The 15,027-nt window shown below is 42.4% G+C and overlaps 1 protein-coding gene across 2 annotated transcripts; it reads right to left on the bottom strand.

The window, feature by feature from the left end:
* Positions 1-7,843: 7,843 nt before the first annotated feature.
* rac3b (Rac family small GTPase 3b) lies at positions 7,844-11,893 on the bottom strand. Of its 2 annotated transcripts, none has more exons than XM_024146186.2 (6): positions 11,705-11,893; positions 10,388-10,459; positions 10,091-10,208; positions 9,839-9,901; positions 9,207-9,366; positions 7,844-8,676 (listed from the first exon to the last, which is right to left on the bottom strand). In XM_024146186.2, exons 1-6 carry the CDS (start codon positions 11,737-11,739, stop codon positions 8,546-8,548), a joined length of 579 nt encoding a protein of 192 aa, XP_024001954.1. In that variant the 5' UTR covers positions 11,740-11,893; the 3' UTR covers positions 7,844-8,545. The 2 variants fall into 2 exon arrangements, with proteins under 2 accessions (XP_024001954.1, XP_024001955.1); XM_024146187.2 differs by having other exon boundaries at positions 8,130-8,676; positions 9,203-9,366.
* Between the last annotated feature and the right edge of the window lie 3,134 nt (positions 11,894-15,027).

The following is a 15,027-nucleotide window of genomic DNA, read 5'->3' as shown; positions in this document are numbered from 1 at the left end:
CTATATCCACAGTAAAACGAGTCCTATATTGACATAACCTGAAAGGCCGCTCAGCAAGAAAGAAGCCACTGCTCCAAAACCGCCATTAAAAAGCCAGACTACTGTTTGCAACTGCACATGGGGACAAAGATTGTACTTTTTGGAGAAATGTCCTCTGGTCTGATGAAACTGTTTGGCCATAATGAACATCGTTATGTTTGGAGGAAAAAGGGGGATGCTTGCAAGCCGAAGAACACCATCCCAACCGTGAAGCACTTGGGTGGCAGCATCATGTTGTGGGGGTGCTTTGCTGCAGGAGGGACTGGTGCACTTTACAAAATAGATGACATCATGAGGCAGGAAAATGATGTGCATATATTGAAGCAACATCTCAAGACATCAGTCAGGAAGTTAAAGCTTGGTCGCAAATGGGTCTTCCAAATGGACAATGACCCCAAGCATACTTCAAAAGTTGTGGCAAAATGGCTTAAGGACAACAAAGTCAAGGTATTGGAGGGGCCATCAGAAAGCCCTGACCTCAACCCTATTGGAAATGTGTGTGCAGAACTGAAAAAGCATGTGCGAGCAAGGAGGCCTAAAAACCTGACTCAGTTACATCAGCTCTGTCAGGACGAATGGGCCAAAATTCACCAAATTTATTGTGGGAAGCTTGAGGAAGGCTACCCAAAACGTTTGACCGAAGTTAAACAATTTGGAGGCAATGCTACCAAATACTAATTGAATGTATGTAAACTTCTGACCCACTGGGAATGTGATGAAAGAAATAAAAGCTGACAAAAATCATTCTCTCAACTATTATTCTGACTTTTCACATTCTTAAAATAAAGTGGTGATCCTAACTGACCTAAGACAGGGAATTTTTACTAGGATTAAATGTCAGGAATTGTGAAAAACTGAGTTTAAATGCATTTGGCTAAGGTATATGTAAACTTCTGACTTCAACTCTAGTATGATGAGACAAACAAATGTGTTTACAAACCACAATACAGTACAACATTTTGTATTTATTAATAAACATACACTACCGTTCAAAAGTTTGGGGTCACTTCGACATTTCCTTGTTTTTGAAAGAAAAGCACATTTTTTGTCCATTTAAAATAACATCAAATTGATCAGAAATACAGTGTAGACATTGTTAATGTTTCAAATGACTATTGTAGCTGGAAATGGCAGATTTGTAATGGAATATCTACATAGGCGTACAGAGGCCCATTATCAGCAACTATCACTCCTGTGTTCCAATGGCACGTTGTGTTAGCTAATCCAAGTTTATAATTTTAAAAGGATAATTGATCATTAGAAAACCCTTTTGCATTTATGTTAGCACAGCTGAAAACTGTTGTTCTGATTAAAGAAGCAACAAAACTGGCCTTTAGACTAGTTGAGTATCTGGAGCATCAGCATTTGCTGGTTCGATGACAGGCTCAAAATGTCCAGAAACAAAGACCTTTCTTCTGAAACTCGTCAGTCTATTCTTATCCTGAGAAATGAAGACTACTCCATGCGAGAAATTGCCAAGAAACTGAAGATCTCGTACAACGCTGTGTACTACTCCCTTCACAGAACAGCGCAAACTGGCCCTAACCAGAATAGTGGGAAGCCCCAGTGCACAACTGAGCAAGAGGGAAAGTACATTAGAGTGCCATACAGCAATACTGCATTCAACCGCACCAGTGATCCAGCAGTGCAATTTTTTTTAAGCATGTTTTAAATTTAAATGTTATAACAACCTAGCTACATTTTTTTATTTAGAGTTATTAAATGGTCACAGCTTATTATGCACATCAGCAAGCATAGCAGCTAAGACTGGACAAATATTAAGTATCTATTTTGTTTTAATATGTTAAAATGCTATATACAGCATCCTCTGTATTGATAGGGCCATATTTATTTAATAAAACAATGGCCAGTTTGGGCCAGTTGTATGCACGTTGTTTGGTAAAAACAAACATAATAGGCTATGTCTGGCCCACAAATTCAATTTTTTTCAATATGGCCCTTGTACTGATTGAGTTTGACACCTTGTGTAACGGGTGTCGTCGTCTGAAGAGGAAGAATCGGACCAAAGCGCAGCGTGATAAGTGTTCATGACTTTTATTTAAACTGAACACTAGAACAAAATAACAAAGTGCAAAACTAAACCGAAACAGTCCTGTCAGGTGCAGAAAACACTAAACAGAAAATAACTACCCACAAAACACAGGTGGGAAAAGGCTACCTAAGTATGGTTCCCAATCAGAGACAACGATAGACAGCTGTCCCTGATTGAGAACCATACCCGGCCAAAACAAAGAAATACAACACATAGAAAAATTAACATAGAATGCCCACCCCAAATCACACCCTGACCAAACCAAAAGAGACATAAAAAGCTCTCTAAGGTCAGGGTGTGACACCTTGCTTTAGACCATACATTGTTAAAACAAAACCCCAAAATGATTTACTGTAACACTACGTGTGTTCATTTCTTACACTGGGAAAGTGTAACAACGTTAGCACTAAGCAAAGAGAGTCCAGTTTACTCTAAATCAAGTGTTATGTTTGACACTGTAGGTGTTGCGTATTACTCTATAGTAGAGCTATGGAAACACCACAATTGAGTTAATTTGAACACTTTAAGAGTAAATTGGGGAACTCTGCAACAGAGTTAAATATTTAACACATTCAAAAGTGTTATTTATCACCAGCATAGTGGGACTCATATGTTCGCTGAAAATAGTGTATATATTACACTTTCAGAGTTAAATGACAAAGGTGATCTTTTACAATGTTGCATGGGGCAGAAATTTCATATAACACAATGCAACGTTTTTACGGTAGCCAACTGCTTTACAGTACCTGATTTCTGATGGCTTGTCCTATGTATGTTCTGTATACGGATAATGAAATTGTAAGACTGACATATTTCTCAACATGCTCACAACCTGGCAATGGATACAAATGATTGTGCATGTCAAGTTTAAATCATATACTAAACTCAGCAAAAAAAGAAATGTCCTCTCACTGTCAACTGCATTTATTTTCAGCAAGCTTAACATGTGTAAATATTTGTAGGAACATAACAAGATTCAACAAATGAGACATAAACTGAACAAGTTCCACAGACATGTGACTAACAGAAATGGAATAATGTGTCCCTGAACAAAGGGGGAGTCAAAATCAAAAGTAACAGTCCGTATCTGGTGTGGCCACCAGCTGCATTAAGTACTGCAGTGCATCTCCTCCTCATGGACTGCACCAGATTTGCCAGTTCTTGCTAGGAGATGTTACCATCTCTCCACACACTTCCACTAAGGCACCTGCAAGTTCACGGACATTTCTGGGGGGAATGGCCCTAGCCCTCACCCTCCGATCCAACAGGTCCCAGACGTGCTCAATGGGATTGAGATCCGGGCTCTTCGCTGGCCATGGCAGAACACTGACATTCCTGTCTTGCAGGAAATCACGCACAGAACGAATAGTATGGCTGGTGGCATTGTCATGCTGAAGGGTCAGGATGAGCCTGCAGGAAGGGTACCACATGAGGGAGGAGGATGTCTTCCCTGTAACACACAGCATTGATTGCCTGCAATGACAACAAGCTCAGTCGGATGATGCTGTGACACACCGCCCCAGACCATGACGGACCCTCCATCTCCAAATCGATCCCGCTCCAGAGTACAGGCCTTGGTGTAATGCTCATTCCTTCAACGAAAAAAGCGAATCCAACCATCACCCCTGGTGAGACCAAACCGCGACTTGTCAGAGAAGATAACTTTTTTTGCCAGTCCTGTCTGGTCCAGCGACGGTGGGTTTGTGCCCATAGGCGACGTTGTTGCCGGTGATGTCTGGTGAGGACCTGCCTTACAACAGGCCTATAAGTCCTCAGTCCAGCCTCTCTCAGCCTATTGCAGACAGTCTGAGCACTGATGGAGGGATTCGGCAGTTGTTGCCATCCTGTACCTGTCCCGCAGGTGTGATGTTCGGATGTACCGATCCTGTACAGGTGTTGTTACACATGGTCTGCCACTGCGAGGACGATCAACTGTCTGTCCTGTCTCCCTGTAGCGCTGTCTTAGGTGTCTCACAGTACGGACATTGCAATTTATTGCCCTGGCCACATCTGCAGTCCTCATGCCTCCTTGCAGCATGCCTAAGGCATGTTCACGCAGATGAGCAGGGATCCTGGGCATCTTTCTTTTGGTGTTTTTCAGAGTCAGTAGAAAGGCCTCTTTGGTGTCCTAAGTTTTCATAACTGTGACCTTAATTGCCTACCGTCTGTAAGCTGTTAGTGTCTTAACGACCGTTCCACAGGTGCATGTTCATTAATTGTTTATGGTTCATTGAACAAGCATGGGAAACAGTGTTTAAACCCTTTACAATGAAGATCTGTGAAGTTATTTGGATTTTTACGAATTATCTTTGAAAGATAGGGTCCTGAAAAAGGGACGTTTCTTTTTTTGCTGAGTTTATATGGAAAAGTATATCTACCCTCTATTAGTCTTTCTTACCAGCACTTTAAAAAAAATTACAGTTTTGTATTTTTTGGTGTCTGACTAAATGGTGAGCCTATCATTATCTGTTGTATTTGTGATACAACTAAATGTTCTCATGTTATTTTACGAGAAAAGTAGATTTTGGATGAAGGACTCAAGGGTGAAAGATGTGTGAAACCTCAAAGAATYCACAATCAAAGGTTCTGAACATAAGATAGTGGATATTACAAGTGTTATCAGTTTAGAGTTTTGAAAATATACCACTTACATCGGGAAAATGTGGCAAAGTTATTGAAAAAACCCATAACTGCAAACACTTCAGTAACAATGTGATGATTCACTTCTTTCTTATCGCTCTCCCTCCAGAATAGATTTCATTATCTTAATTATCTTATCCATTGTTCTTTTTATTGTCATACAGAAAGTGACTACTAGTTTCAAATTGTTCACAGTAATAATGTGAATAAGCAGCAACAGTAATAATGAGTTTTGTCCTTACCTGTCTCTCAGGCATTTCTGATTCAGCTGGGACTGTATCATGGCCTTTATGTTCATCCATTGTACACAGATAACAGATAAACTGCTGATCGTAACATTAACATGATGCCTTCTAATTGCAGTCGCTGTACTCATAATATACAGGAGAACGATCGCCTTACGGCGATGATAGCTGTGCTACAGGCCCAGCTTCAGACGCAATCGTTAGGCAAGGGTAATTTCAGTGTAGGAAAGGATGAAACAGCGTCTGTGCCACCAGTAAGTACAGATAGTAGTATAAATCCCCTCGKACAGTCCCCGCWGCCGGACAACTTTCTCATTGTTTCTGGAGGGAAATGCTGTAGGAATGCTCAACCGGTGTCGGTGTCGCTCATTCAGCCGACAGAAACTTTCAACCGGTTTTCCCCATTAAGCATCGAGTCACACCGCCGTTAAAGCAAAGCAGTGTGACACAAACAACAACACAGAGTTACACGTGGAATTAACAAACGTACAGACAATAACACAATAGAAAAAAATCGAAATACAGTGTGTGCAAATGAAGTAAGATTAGGGAGGTAAGGCAATAAATAGGTCGTAGTGGCGAAGTAWTTACAATTTAGCAAATAAACACTGGAGTGATAGATCTGCAGAAGATTAATGTGRAAGTAGAGATACTGGGGTGCAAAGGAACAAAAAAACAAATAACAATATGGGGATGAGGTAGTTGGATGGGCTATTTACAGATGGGCTATGTACAGGTGCAATGATCTATGAGCTGCTCTGACAGCTGATGCTTAAAGTTAGTGAGGGAGATATGAGTTTCCAGCTTCAGTGATTTTTATTGTGTGGAGTCTTGGACCAGCTTGTGCTTCTTAAAGGCAAGAGTTTCATAGTGATGCTGGAGGTGAGTCTCACAGAAAGAGGCCAGACACACCAGACAGAACTTGAAAGCATTGAGTTTTATCCCACTACAGGAGTCACATGCCACATCTCCAGGTCCAGSGTAATAGTGAGCAGGAGGAGCAGCCTGGAGTCCTGTCTTCTTCAGATTCTCCACCAATTCAGCCATTTGTGTTTCTGTTTAGAACAGGCCTAGGGATGAAGGTCTGTCTGCACTGGCTGCAGCTGTATTTGTATTATGGATCCCCATTAGCTGCTGCCAAGGCAGCTCCTACTCTTCCTGGAGTCCGGCAGAATTAAGGCAGTTATACAATTTAAAAAATATTACAATACATTCATTACAGAATTCCCAACACACTAAGTGTGTGCCCTCAGGCCCATACTCCACTACCACATATCTACAACTAAAAATCCATGTGTACGTGTGTGTATAGTGCGCATGTTATCATGTGTGTGTATGCATGTGTCTGTGCCTACGTTTGTGTTACTTCACAGTCCCCGCTGTTCCATAAGGTGTATTTTTACCTGCTTTTTAAATCTGATTCTACTGCTTGCATCAGTTACCTGATGTGGAATAGAGTTCTATGTAGTCATGGCTCTATGTAGTACTGTGCACCTCCCATATTCTGTTCTSGACTTGGGGATTGTGAAGAGCTGACACTAACAGACTGAGCTGCAGAGTATAAGAGATCAGTATTGTTTCTCTAGAAGTATTGATGTTTCTAAGAGGGAAAATGTACTGGTTGAGTATGTTTACTCTGTACCTGTACAAGGTGTGGTGTTGGACCAAGACCAGGAGGAGAGTGGCTGTGATTGGACAACCGATGGATGTGATAGGGGAAGAGTGGAGTATTTGGACTGGAGTCATGCCTCCATTAATCAGAATCAGAAAATGTTAAGAATGCAGAAGAACCAGACTTGAACTTAATCTTGACAGAAAGCAATCACATTGGGTCTGGGAGCAGGGAGATGTGGTTTCTTGCTGAAGATGAAAACCCACACACATTGCAAAGAATGATAAAATAATTTAGACACTAGTACACTTCAGGACATTTGACACAAAAACCTGTTACATATACATTTGTATTTATTATACAAAATTGAAAGATATCACGACACTGACATGTGAAGTCATAAAAAATAAGACAAACAATTAAACCATTATACAAGTAATCTTACAGTACATTGCCAGTGCATTAAAAAAAGCTTTCTTCTTAATAACAATGGGCTCGAATCACCAGTTCATATCCATGCAGTAGTAGTTTTAGTAGCTTTTCAGAATTCTGATCTACAGTATTGAGGAATAGGATGAAGTTACCCCTAGACACTGATCTAAGACCAGTTTTGCAAATCCCTCCTAATGGTTAAGGTTAGGATTGAGTAATGGTAAGCTGATCCTAGATCTGTGCCTGAGGAAAACTTCTACCCAAACACCTTGGACAGGCTCAGAGACACATTATTCAACCACACAGTTGCTATGCCAACCAAAAACGTCATGACAGAGAAGACTGCAGTTCTGTATCTCACCACCAGAGTGGGACATACAGTTATACTGCAGGTCTACAACAACCACAGAAATGCACTGGTTAATTAATTATATATTTTTGCAATATGATACCTCCTAGAGTCAAAGTGAGTTACTATTATCCTTTTATTTTGAATTGTCTGGAATTAAAGAGTTAAATATTCAGGTACATAATAAATAGATATATCCATAATGAATTCCTCCAAAGMTTWTTTTTTTTTTTTTAACATTACTAGACTTAGTTTGGTTAACACATAAAACAGACCACGGTTGTGATCGTCCATTTCCCTTTTCTTTTCTTTTTTTGAGTCGACAGTTTGTTGCAAAGTCTTGTGTATCACTACAATACGAAATAGTACCAAAAACTTGACACTGCTTGAAACTTTACTCTCTCACACATAGTGACATGCGAACACACACACACTCCCACACACACACACACGCGCAAATGAACATATACAAAGGACGTTGGGAAAATGAAGACAGATTGTTTAGACCCATGCAGGCACCTCCATCAGAGGCATTACTCAGGCAGCAAGGTTGTACATCTCCCACTTTTGGCATGCTTGTCTGTTTATCACATTATTCACTTCACAGAGTAGGGTGAAATTGACCCTAAACACTGATCTAAGGTCAGTTTTGTGTTTTTTCTCCCCGTAATGGTGAAGGTTAGGATTTGAGGTGGGTACGCTGATCCTAGATCTGTACCTAAGGACAACTTCAACCCAGAGCCACATATTCACAGTACAGGCTGTTTTGAGTGCTGTATCAACTCAAGCAAACAAGACTGAGAGGGAGGAGGGTTGTATGAGTGAGAGTAGACTAACTGTCCACAGAGGAGTGCTTTCCTCTGTGGAAAACAAACAAATGGAAACTTGACGACGCATATCTTTACACCAGATCAAATCGTTTTCCCACTGTAAAAAAAAAAGTCCAGTAATTCTCTTTCTCTTAGGGCCAAATCCTAACTTAAGATCAAATATTCCATTGACATGAATGTGTTATTTACACAAACATCAGTTAAATTGCCGTTACGTGGTGTCTCAAGTCAAGATTCGTCCCGAAGAGAAGTAGTGGTCATTATGGTGATGTTTTAGTAGTACCAGACGTATCATCATGACAATGGCCGCCATGTTGGCTGTTTCTCCTGGACCAATGAGAGCCCTCAGAACACGGTGCACCTCTTGCCCCTCTTCTTGACGGGTGGGGGGCAGAGCACGGCGCGGATGGCCTCGTCAAACACAGTCTTCAACCCTCGCTGGGTCAGGGCAGAGCACTCCAGGTACTTCACAGCACCTGACCACCACACACAAACAACACGTTTATTTCACATCTATAAACATAGAACAAAAAAACATCTGACTGGGTAAGTAGATAAAGGGCTTAATTGACAATCTCGCACTATCCCAGACTCAGCAATATGACATCATCTCACACAGCGGGTCACTTCCTGCTTAGAGCAAAACCCTGTGAAAGTAACCGCTCCTTCMGCTTTACTTCCGTATCATGTCCCCTAATCTTTTGAATGGGCTTCACGATTATATCATGAAATTCGTGAAAACACGGTCATTTAAGATATATACATAAAATTATATTTGTGTTTGTTGATGAATTTACTTCTACCAGATTTATTTTATTAAGTTTTTGCCCTGAAGACCATTCAAAAAGCCTACAAAAGTTTTTTTTAAACTACAAGGCTACTTCCTGGAAAACCACACGTCACTTGCATAGCGTATTAACAACAACAGAATCCAAATCTGCCAAGACCACCACTAATGGCTCTTCCCAATGTGGGCATTGATGGGCAGATACCCACACCCACTGACCTATCTCCCGTGCCATGGCCAGGCCCTGGGGGTAGGTGATGGGGGACAGCTTCTTGTCCCTCAGCCTTTCGATGGTGTCCTTGTCATCTCTCAGATCCAGCTTGGTGCCCACCAGGATYATMGGGGTGTTGGGGCAGTGGTGTCTCACTTCAGGGTACCACTGAGACAGAGGGTAAAGGTCATTAGATCAAAAGTCAAAGATGGAGAGCAAGGCTGGGTGGAACAGAGCTATTGAAATAAAACCTCTAATCTAGTCTGTAGGGCCATAGATGGATTATAGGACTATTATGGCTAGAGTAGAGGAGAATAGTATAATAAAATAGAACACAATTAGGCACTGCTGAAATAACCTCACCCATTCTTTAAAAACACAACATCCCAATTAGTGAATCTTCCTTTTGAACCAGAGTCATATAGAGAGAGAGAGTTTGACAAACAGAAAGGTGTGTGATGTCATCTAAGAGCATTGTAATGCTTTTGGGTTGAAACCACAATGGCCAAACTCTCTCTATCTATATGCAGGACTGTAGCTACAGAACATGAACCAGGGAGAGCTATAGATGTGCTTCTTTAGGTCAGGCTCGGCAGGTCCCTTGTTCCTGTGTCTGTGAGCAGGAAGGTTCAGTACTGACCTTAGCTCGGACGTTCTCAAAGGAGGCCGGGCTGACCAAGGAGAAGCATATCAAGAACACATCCTGGGGAGAACCATAGAGAGACAGACCTTAGGATGAAACCACTGAGATCAACCAACCACGGAATCACCTGACTCCACATGGGASAGACTGGAAGAAAAGCTCTGCTGCGGAATAGTAGATTGCAAATCAATCCTTCACAGAAATGTAATGGGTTGTGTGTGTGTGTGTGTGTGTGTGTGTGTGTGTTACCGTCTGTGGATAGGACAGTGGTCGGAGTCTGTCGTAGTCCTCCTGTCCTGCTGTATCCCATAGACCCAGATTCACTGGTTTCCCATCTACCATCACATTGGCAGAGTAGTTGTCAAAGCTAGAGAGACAGATAGGGAGATAGGGAAAATATCTTTATCTCTGAATGCCCGCTCTATGTAAAGTATACTTGTCAGAAACACAAACACTACATAGAGGAAAGCAGACTTACTCTCACTCATTCACTCACTCACTCGTGTGTGTGTGTGTGTGTGTGTGTGTGTGTGCGTGTGTACTCACACAGTGGGTATGTACTCTCCGGGGAAGGCATTGGTGGTGTAGCTGATCAGCAGACAGGTCTTACCCACGGCCCTGAGAGAGAGATTTGGTTCTTACTCACTGCTATAGAAAAACACAAGTCTAATAACAAGACAAAAAAACGCTGCTGAGGTAGGTAGGCTGATACTCAGCGTGTGTGTGTGGTTCTGCCCTTCTCTCTCTTTCAGTTTAAGTATCACACAGACACTGGCCTACATTCACTTTGCCTGGGGGACATACTACCACCCTCACGCCCTACTGCCCCCATCCCTGTTATCGACAAACACACAATACAGGAAGGGTTGGTGACAGTGGTGTGTGTGTGTGTGTGTGTGTGTGTGTGTGTGTCTATGATTATGTGTATCCTGTATGTCAAAATTATATGAACAGATTGATGGTGGCATGGCAGGGTAGGGGATGAATGGTGTGCGTCAGAATGTGTGTGTGTGTGAATAGGAAGAGAGAGGAAGAGGGAGGGGTAATGAAAAATAGTTTTTTTTGTGAGCGCAGGCCACTAAAAGTCTCTTGGTTGCTCTGGGAATGACTGATTAGCAGATGCAATTTTAACACATTATGCTAATAACTGATGTCATTAATTGATTAATGACCCCTAGTCATCAGAAATCCCCCAAAAGGGATTTGGCATTAGTAGGGCACTGTAGATATCAACATTTAGCCTAGTACAGACAAACTCAGATATAGGATCAATTCTTTCTATAGTAAAATAACTACATAGGCCTACTATACAATTAGCTGTTTTTCATACCAAACCCCCAAATACTGTAAATGCATTTATTATGCGTGGTAGTTAATTATGGATCGTGCATGAAGGCAGTCAAAACTATAACTGTATAGAATATAATATTATTTATATTATCACACATGGTAAAAAAAACGGTTGTAAATTAAGATTCTTATAAAACAACGCCTAGAGATTCCTTAGCCCGCATCGTCACTGATGAAGCCTAATTCCGACGGCCTACGACGCGAGTAGGTGTTTCCCATAGCATCGCTACAGCCTGGGCGTTTTCTCAGCGTAAAAATACAAAACTGTACATTTTACACATCCCACATCCCGCATGATATTACAAACATTCCACAAATGAACGGAATTTAATTCGTTTTTTTATAACCTAGCTGTGCATTTCCAAGTGAATGCTTAGAAAGAAGACTTCCCATATAACAGAGAGCCCCAGCCCCTTTTCCTACACACTGCATCTCCCATCCATGACCGCATCACTGATCACACACACAGAAAGGATGAGAAAAATATCTCTACGTTGAGATTAAGATTCTTACCCGTCGCCGACCACCACGCATTTAATTGCTTGCATTTGCGAAGTTGCAGGCGGTGTCACAAAGCCGACAGAAGTGTTTTTCAAAATATTTCACAATGAAAGCTAGCTGTGATTTGTATGAGAAGCGGGCCAGTCCGCTCAGCTTTTGAGCCGCAGTGAAAGGGGTCGATGAAGAGTGGCGCCAGAAAACAACGGAAAAGACCGAGCGTATTTAAAGGGGCAGTGACCATCCGAACTGTATTTACCGCTTTCTCTTAGTATTTCTTTGTATCCCCAATTAGCCGCTGCCTTCCTGGGGTCCAAACAGGAAACAAAAGACAACAAATAAAATACATAATATACATAACACTACATAATATAAAGCAAAATGCAGTACAAAATATATAAACATGTCTGTGTCTCTTTACAGTCCCCTGGTCCCATAATGTGTTTTTTATCTGGTTTTTGTATCTGTTATTATTGCTAGCTTGAGTTGCCTGGGGTGGCAGAGAGTTCCATGTAGTCATGGCTCTATTTAATACTGTGCGTTTCCCAGCCTCTGTTCTGGACCTGGGGAATGTGAAGAGACCTCTGCATGTCTTGTGTAGTACCAATGAGTGTCCGAACTGTGTGCCGACTGCTTGAAAAGACAGTTCGGAACTTTTAACCACACAACACCTAGCACAAAGACCAGTAGTGATGCAGTCAATCTCTTCTCAACTTTGAGCAAGGGAAGATATACATGCATACCACTGAAATTCACCTTCTGTGTACATCTAAGTACAATTCGTGCTGCTCTGTTCTGGACCAACTGGAATGTCCTTCTTTGTCYCATAGGACCACACAGCTGGGAAGTAGTCCCAATGCGACAAAACTAGGTTCTGTAGGACCTGCCTGTTTGATGACAAGAAAGCAGAGCAACACCTTATCATGGACAGACCTCGTCCCATTTGAGAAAACATTGAGTCTACATTGAGCTCCAAAAGTATTGGGATATAAATCATACAATGACTATGCGGTTAAAGTGTAGACTGTCAGATTTAATTTGAGGGTATTTACATCCATATTGGGTGAACCATTTACAAATTACAGCACTTTTTGTACATAGTCCCCCCATTTTAGGGGACCAAAAATATTGTGACACATTACCTTTGGTCCCATATTCATAGCACACAATGACTACATCAACCATGTGACTCTACACATTTGTTGGATGCATTTGCTGTTTCTTTTGGTTGTGTTTCACATTATTTTGTGCCCAATAGAAATMAATGGTAAATAACGTATTGTGCCATTTGAGTCACTTTTATTGTAAACAAGAATAGAACATGTTTCTAAACACTTCTACATTAATGTGGATGCTACCATGATTACAGATAATCCTGAATGAATCGTGAATAATCAAATCAAATCTTATTTGTCACATACACATGGTTAGCAGATGTTAATGCGAGTGTAGCGAAATGCTTGTGCTTCTAGTTCCGACAATGCAGTAGTAACCAACGAGTAATCTAACCTAACAATTCCACAACTACTACCTTATACACACACAAGTGTAAAGGGATAAAGAATATGTACATAAAGATATATGAATGAGTGATGGTACAGAACGGCATAGGCAAGATGCAGTAGATGGTATCGAGTACAGTATATACATATGAGATGAGTAATGTAGGGTATGTAAACATAAAGTGGCATAGTTTAAAGTGGCTAGTGATACATGTTACATAAAGATGGTAAGATGCAGTAGATGGTATAGAGTACAGTATATACATATGAGATGAGTAATGTAGGTATGTAAACATTATATTAAGTGGCATTGTTTAAAGTGGCTAGTGATACATTTTTTACATCAATTCCCATTATTAAAGTGGCTGGAGTTGAGTCAGTATGTTGGCAGCAGCCACTCAATGTTAGTGGTGGCTGTTTAACAGTCTGATGGCCTTGAGATAGAGCTGTTTTTCAGTCTCTCGGTCCCTGCTTTGATGCACCTGTACTGACCTCGCCTTCTGGATGATAGCGGGGTGAACAGGCAGTGGCTTGGTGGTTGTTGTCCTTGATGATCTTTATGGCTCCCTGTGACATCGGGTGGTGTAGGTGTCCTGGAGGGCGGGTAGTTTTCCCCCCGGTGATGCGTTGTGCAGCCTCACTACCCTCTGGAGAGCCTTACGGTTGTGGGCGGAGCAGTTGCCGTACCAGGTGGTGATACAGCCCGACAGGATGCTCTCGATTGTGCATCTGTAGAAGTTTGTGAGTGCTTTTGGTGACAAGCCGAATTTCTTCAGCCTCCTGAGGTTGAAGAGGCGCTGCTGCGCCTTCTTCACAACGCTGTCTGTGTGGGTGGACCATTCAGTTTGTCCGTGATGTGTACGCCGAGGAACTTAAAACTTATACCCTCTCCACTACTGTCCTGTCGATGTGGATAGGGGGGGGTGCTCCCTCTGCTGTTTCCTGAAGTCCAATATCATCTCCTTTGTTTTGTTGACGTTGAGTGTGAGGTATTTTCCTGACACCACACTCCGAGGGCCTCACCTCCTCCCTGTAGGCCGTCTCGTCGTTGTTGGTAATCAAACCTACACTGTAGTGTCGTCCGCAAACTCGATGATTGAGTTGGAGGCGTGCAGGGCCACGCAGTCGTGGGTGAACAGGGAGTACAGGAGAGGGCTCAGAACGCACCCTTGTGGAGCCCCAGTGTTGAGGATCAGCGGGGTGGAGATGTTGTTACCTACTCTCACCACCTGGGGCGGCCCGTCAGAGAGTCCAGTACCCAGTTGCACAGGGCGGGGTCGAGACCCAGGGTCTCGAGCTTGATGACGAGTTTGGAGGGTACTATGGTGTTAAATGCTGAGCTGTAGTCGATGAACAGCATTCTCACGTAGGTATTCCTCTTGTCCAGATGGGTTAGGCAGTGTGCAGTGTGGTTGCGATTGCGTCGTCTGTGGATCTATTGGGGCGGTAAGCAAATTGGAGTGGGTCTAGGTGTCAGGTAGGGTGGAGGTGATATGGTCCTTGACTAGTTTCTCAAAGCACTTCATGATGACGGAAGTGAGTGCTACGGGGCGTAGTCGTTTAACTCAGTTACCTTAGCTTTCTTGGGAACAGGAACAATGGTGGCCCTCTTGAAGCATGTGGGGACAGCAGACTTGGATAAGGATTGATTGAATATGTCCGTAAACACACCAGCCAGCTGGTCTGCGCATGCTCTGAGGACGCGGCTGGGGATGCCGTCTGGGCCTGCAGCCTTGCGAGGGTTAACACGTTTAAATGTTTTACTCATGTCGGCTGCAGTGAAGGAGAGTCCGCAGGTTTTCGTAGCGGGCCGTGTCAGTGGCACTGTATTGTCCT

Source organism: Salvelinus sp. IW2-2015, unplaced genomic scaffold (assembly GCF_002910315.2).
Source record: "Salvelinus sp. IW2-2015 unplaced genomic scaffold, ASM291031v2 Un_scaffold16323, whole genome shotgun sequence".
Taxonomy (NCBI): Eukaryota; Metazoa; Chordata; class Actinopteri; order Salmoniformes; family Salmonidae; genus Salvelinus; species Salvelinus sp. IW2-2015.
This window is presented reverse-complemented; position numbering and strand designations above follow the sequence as displayed.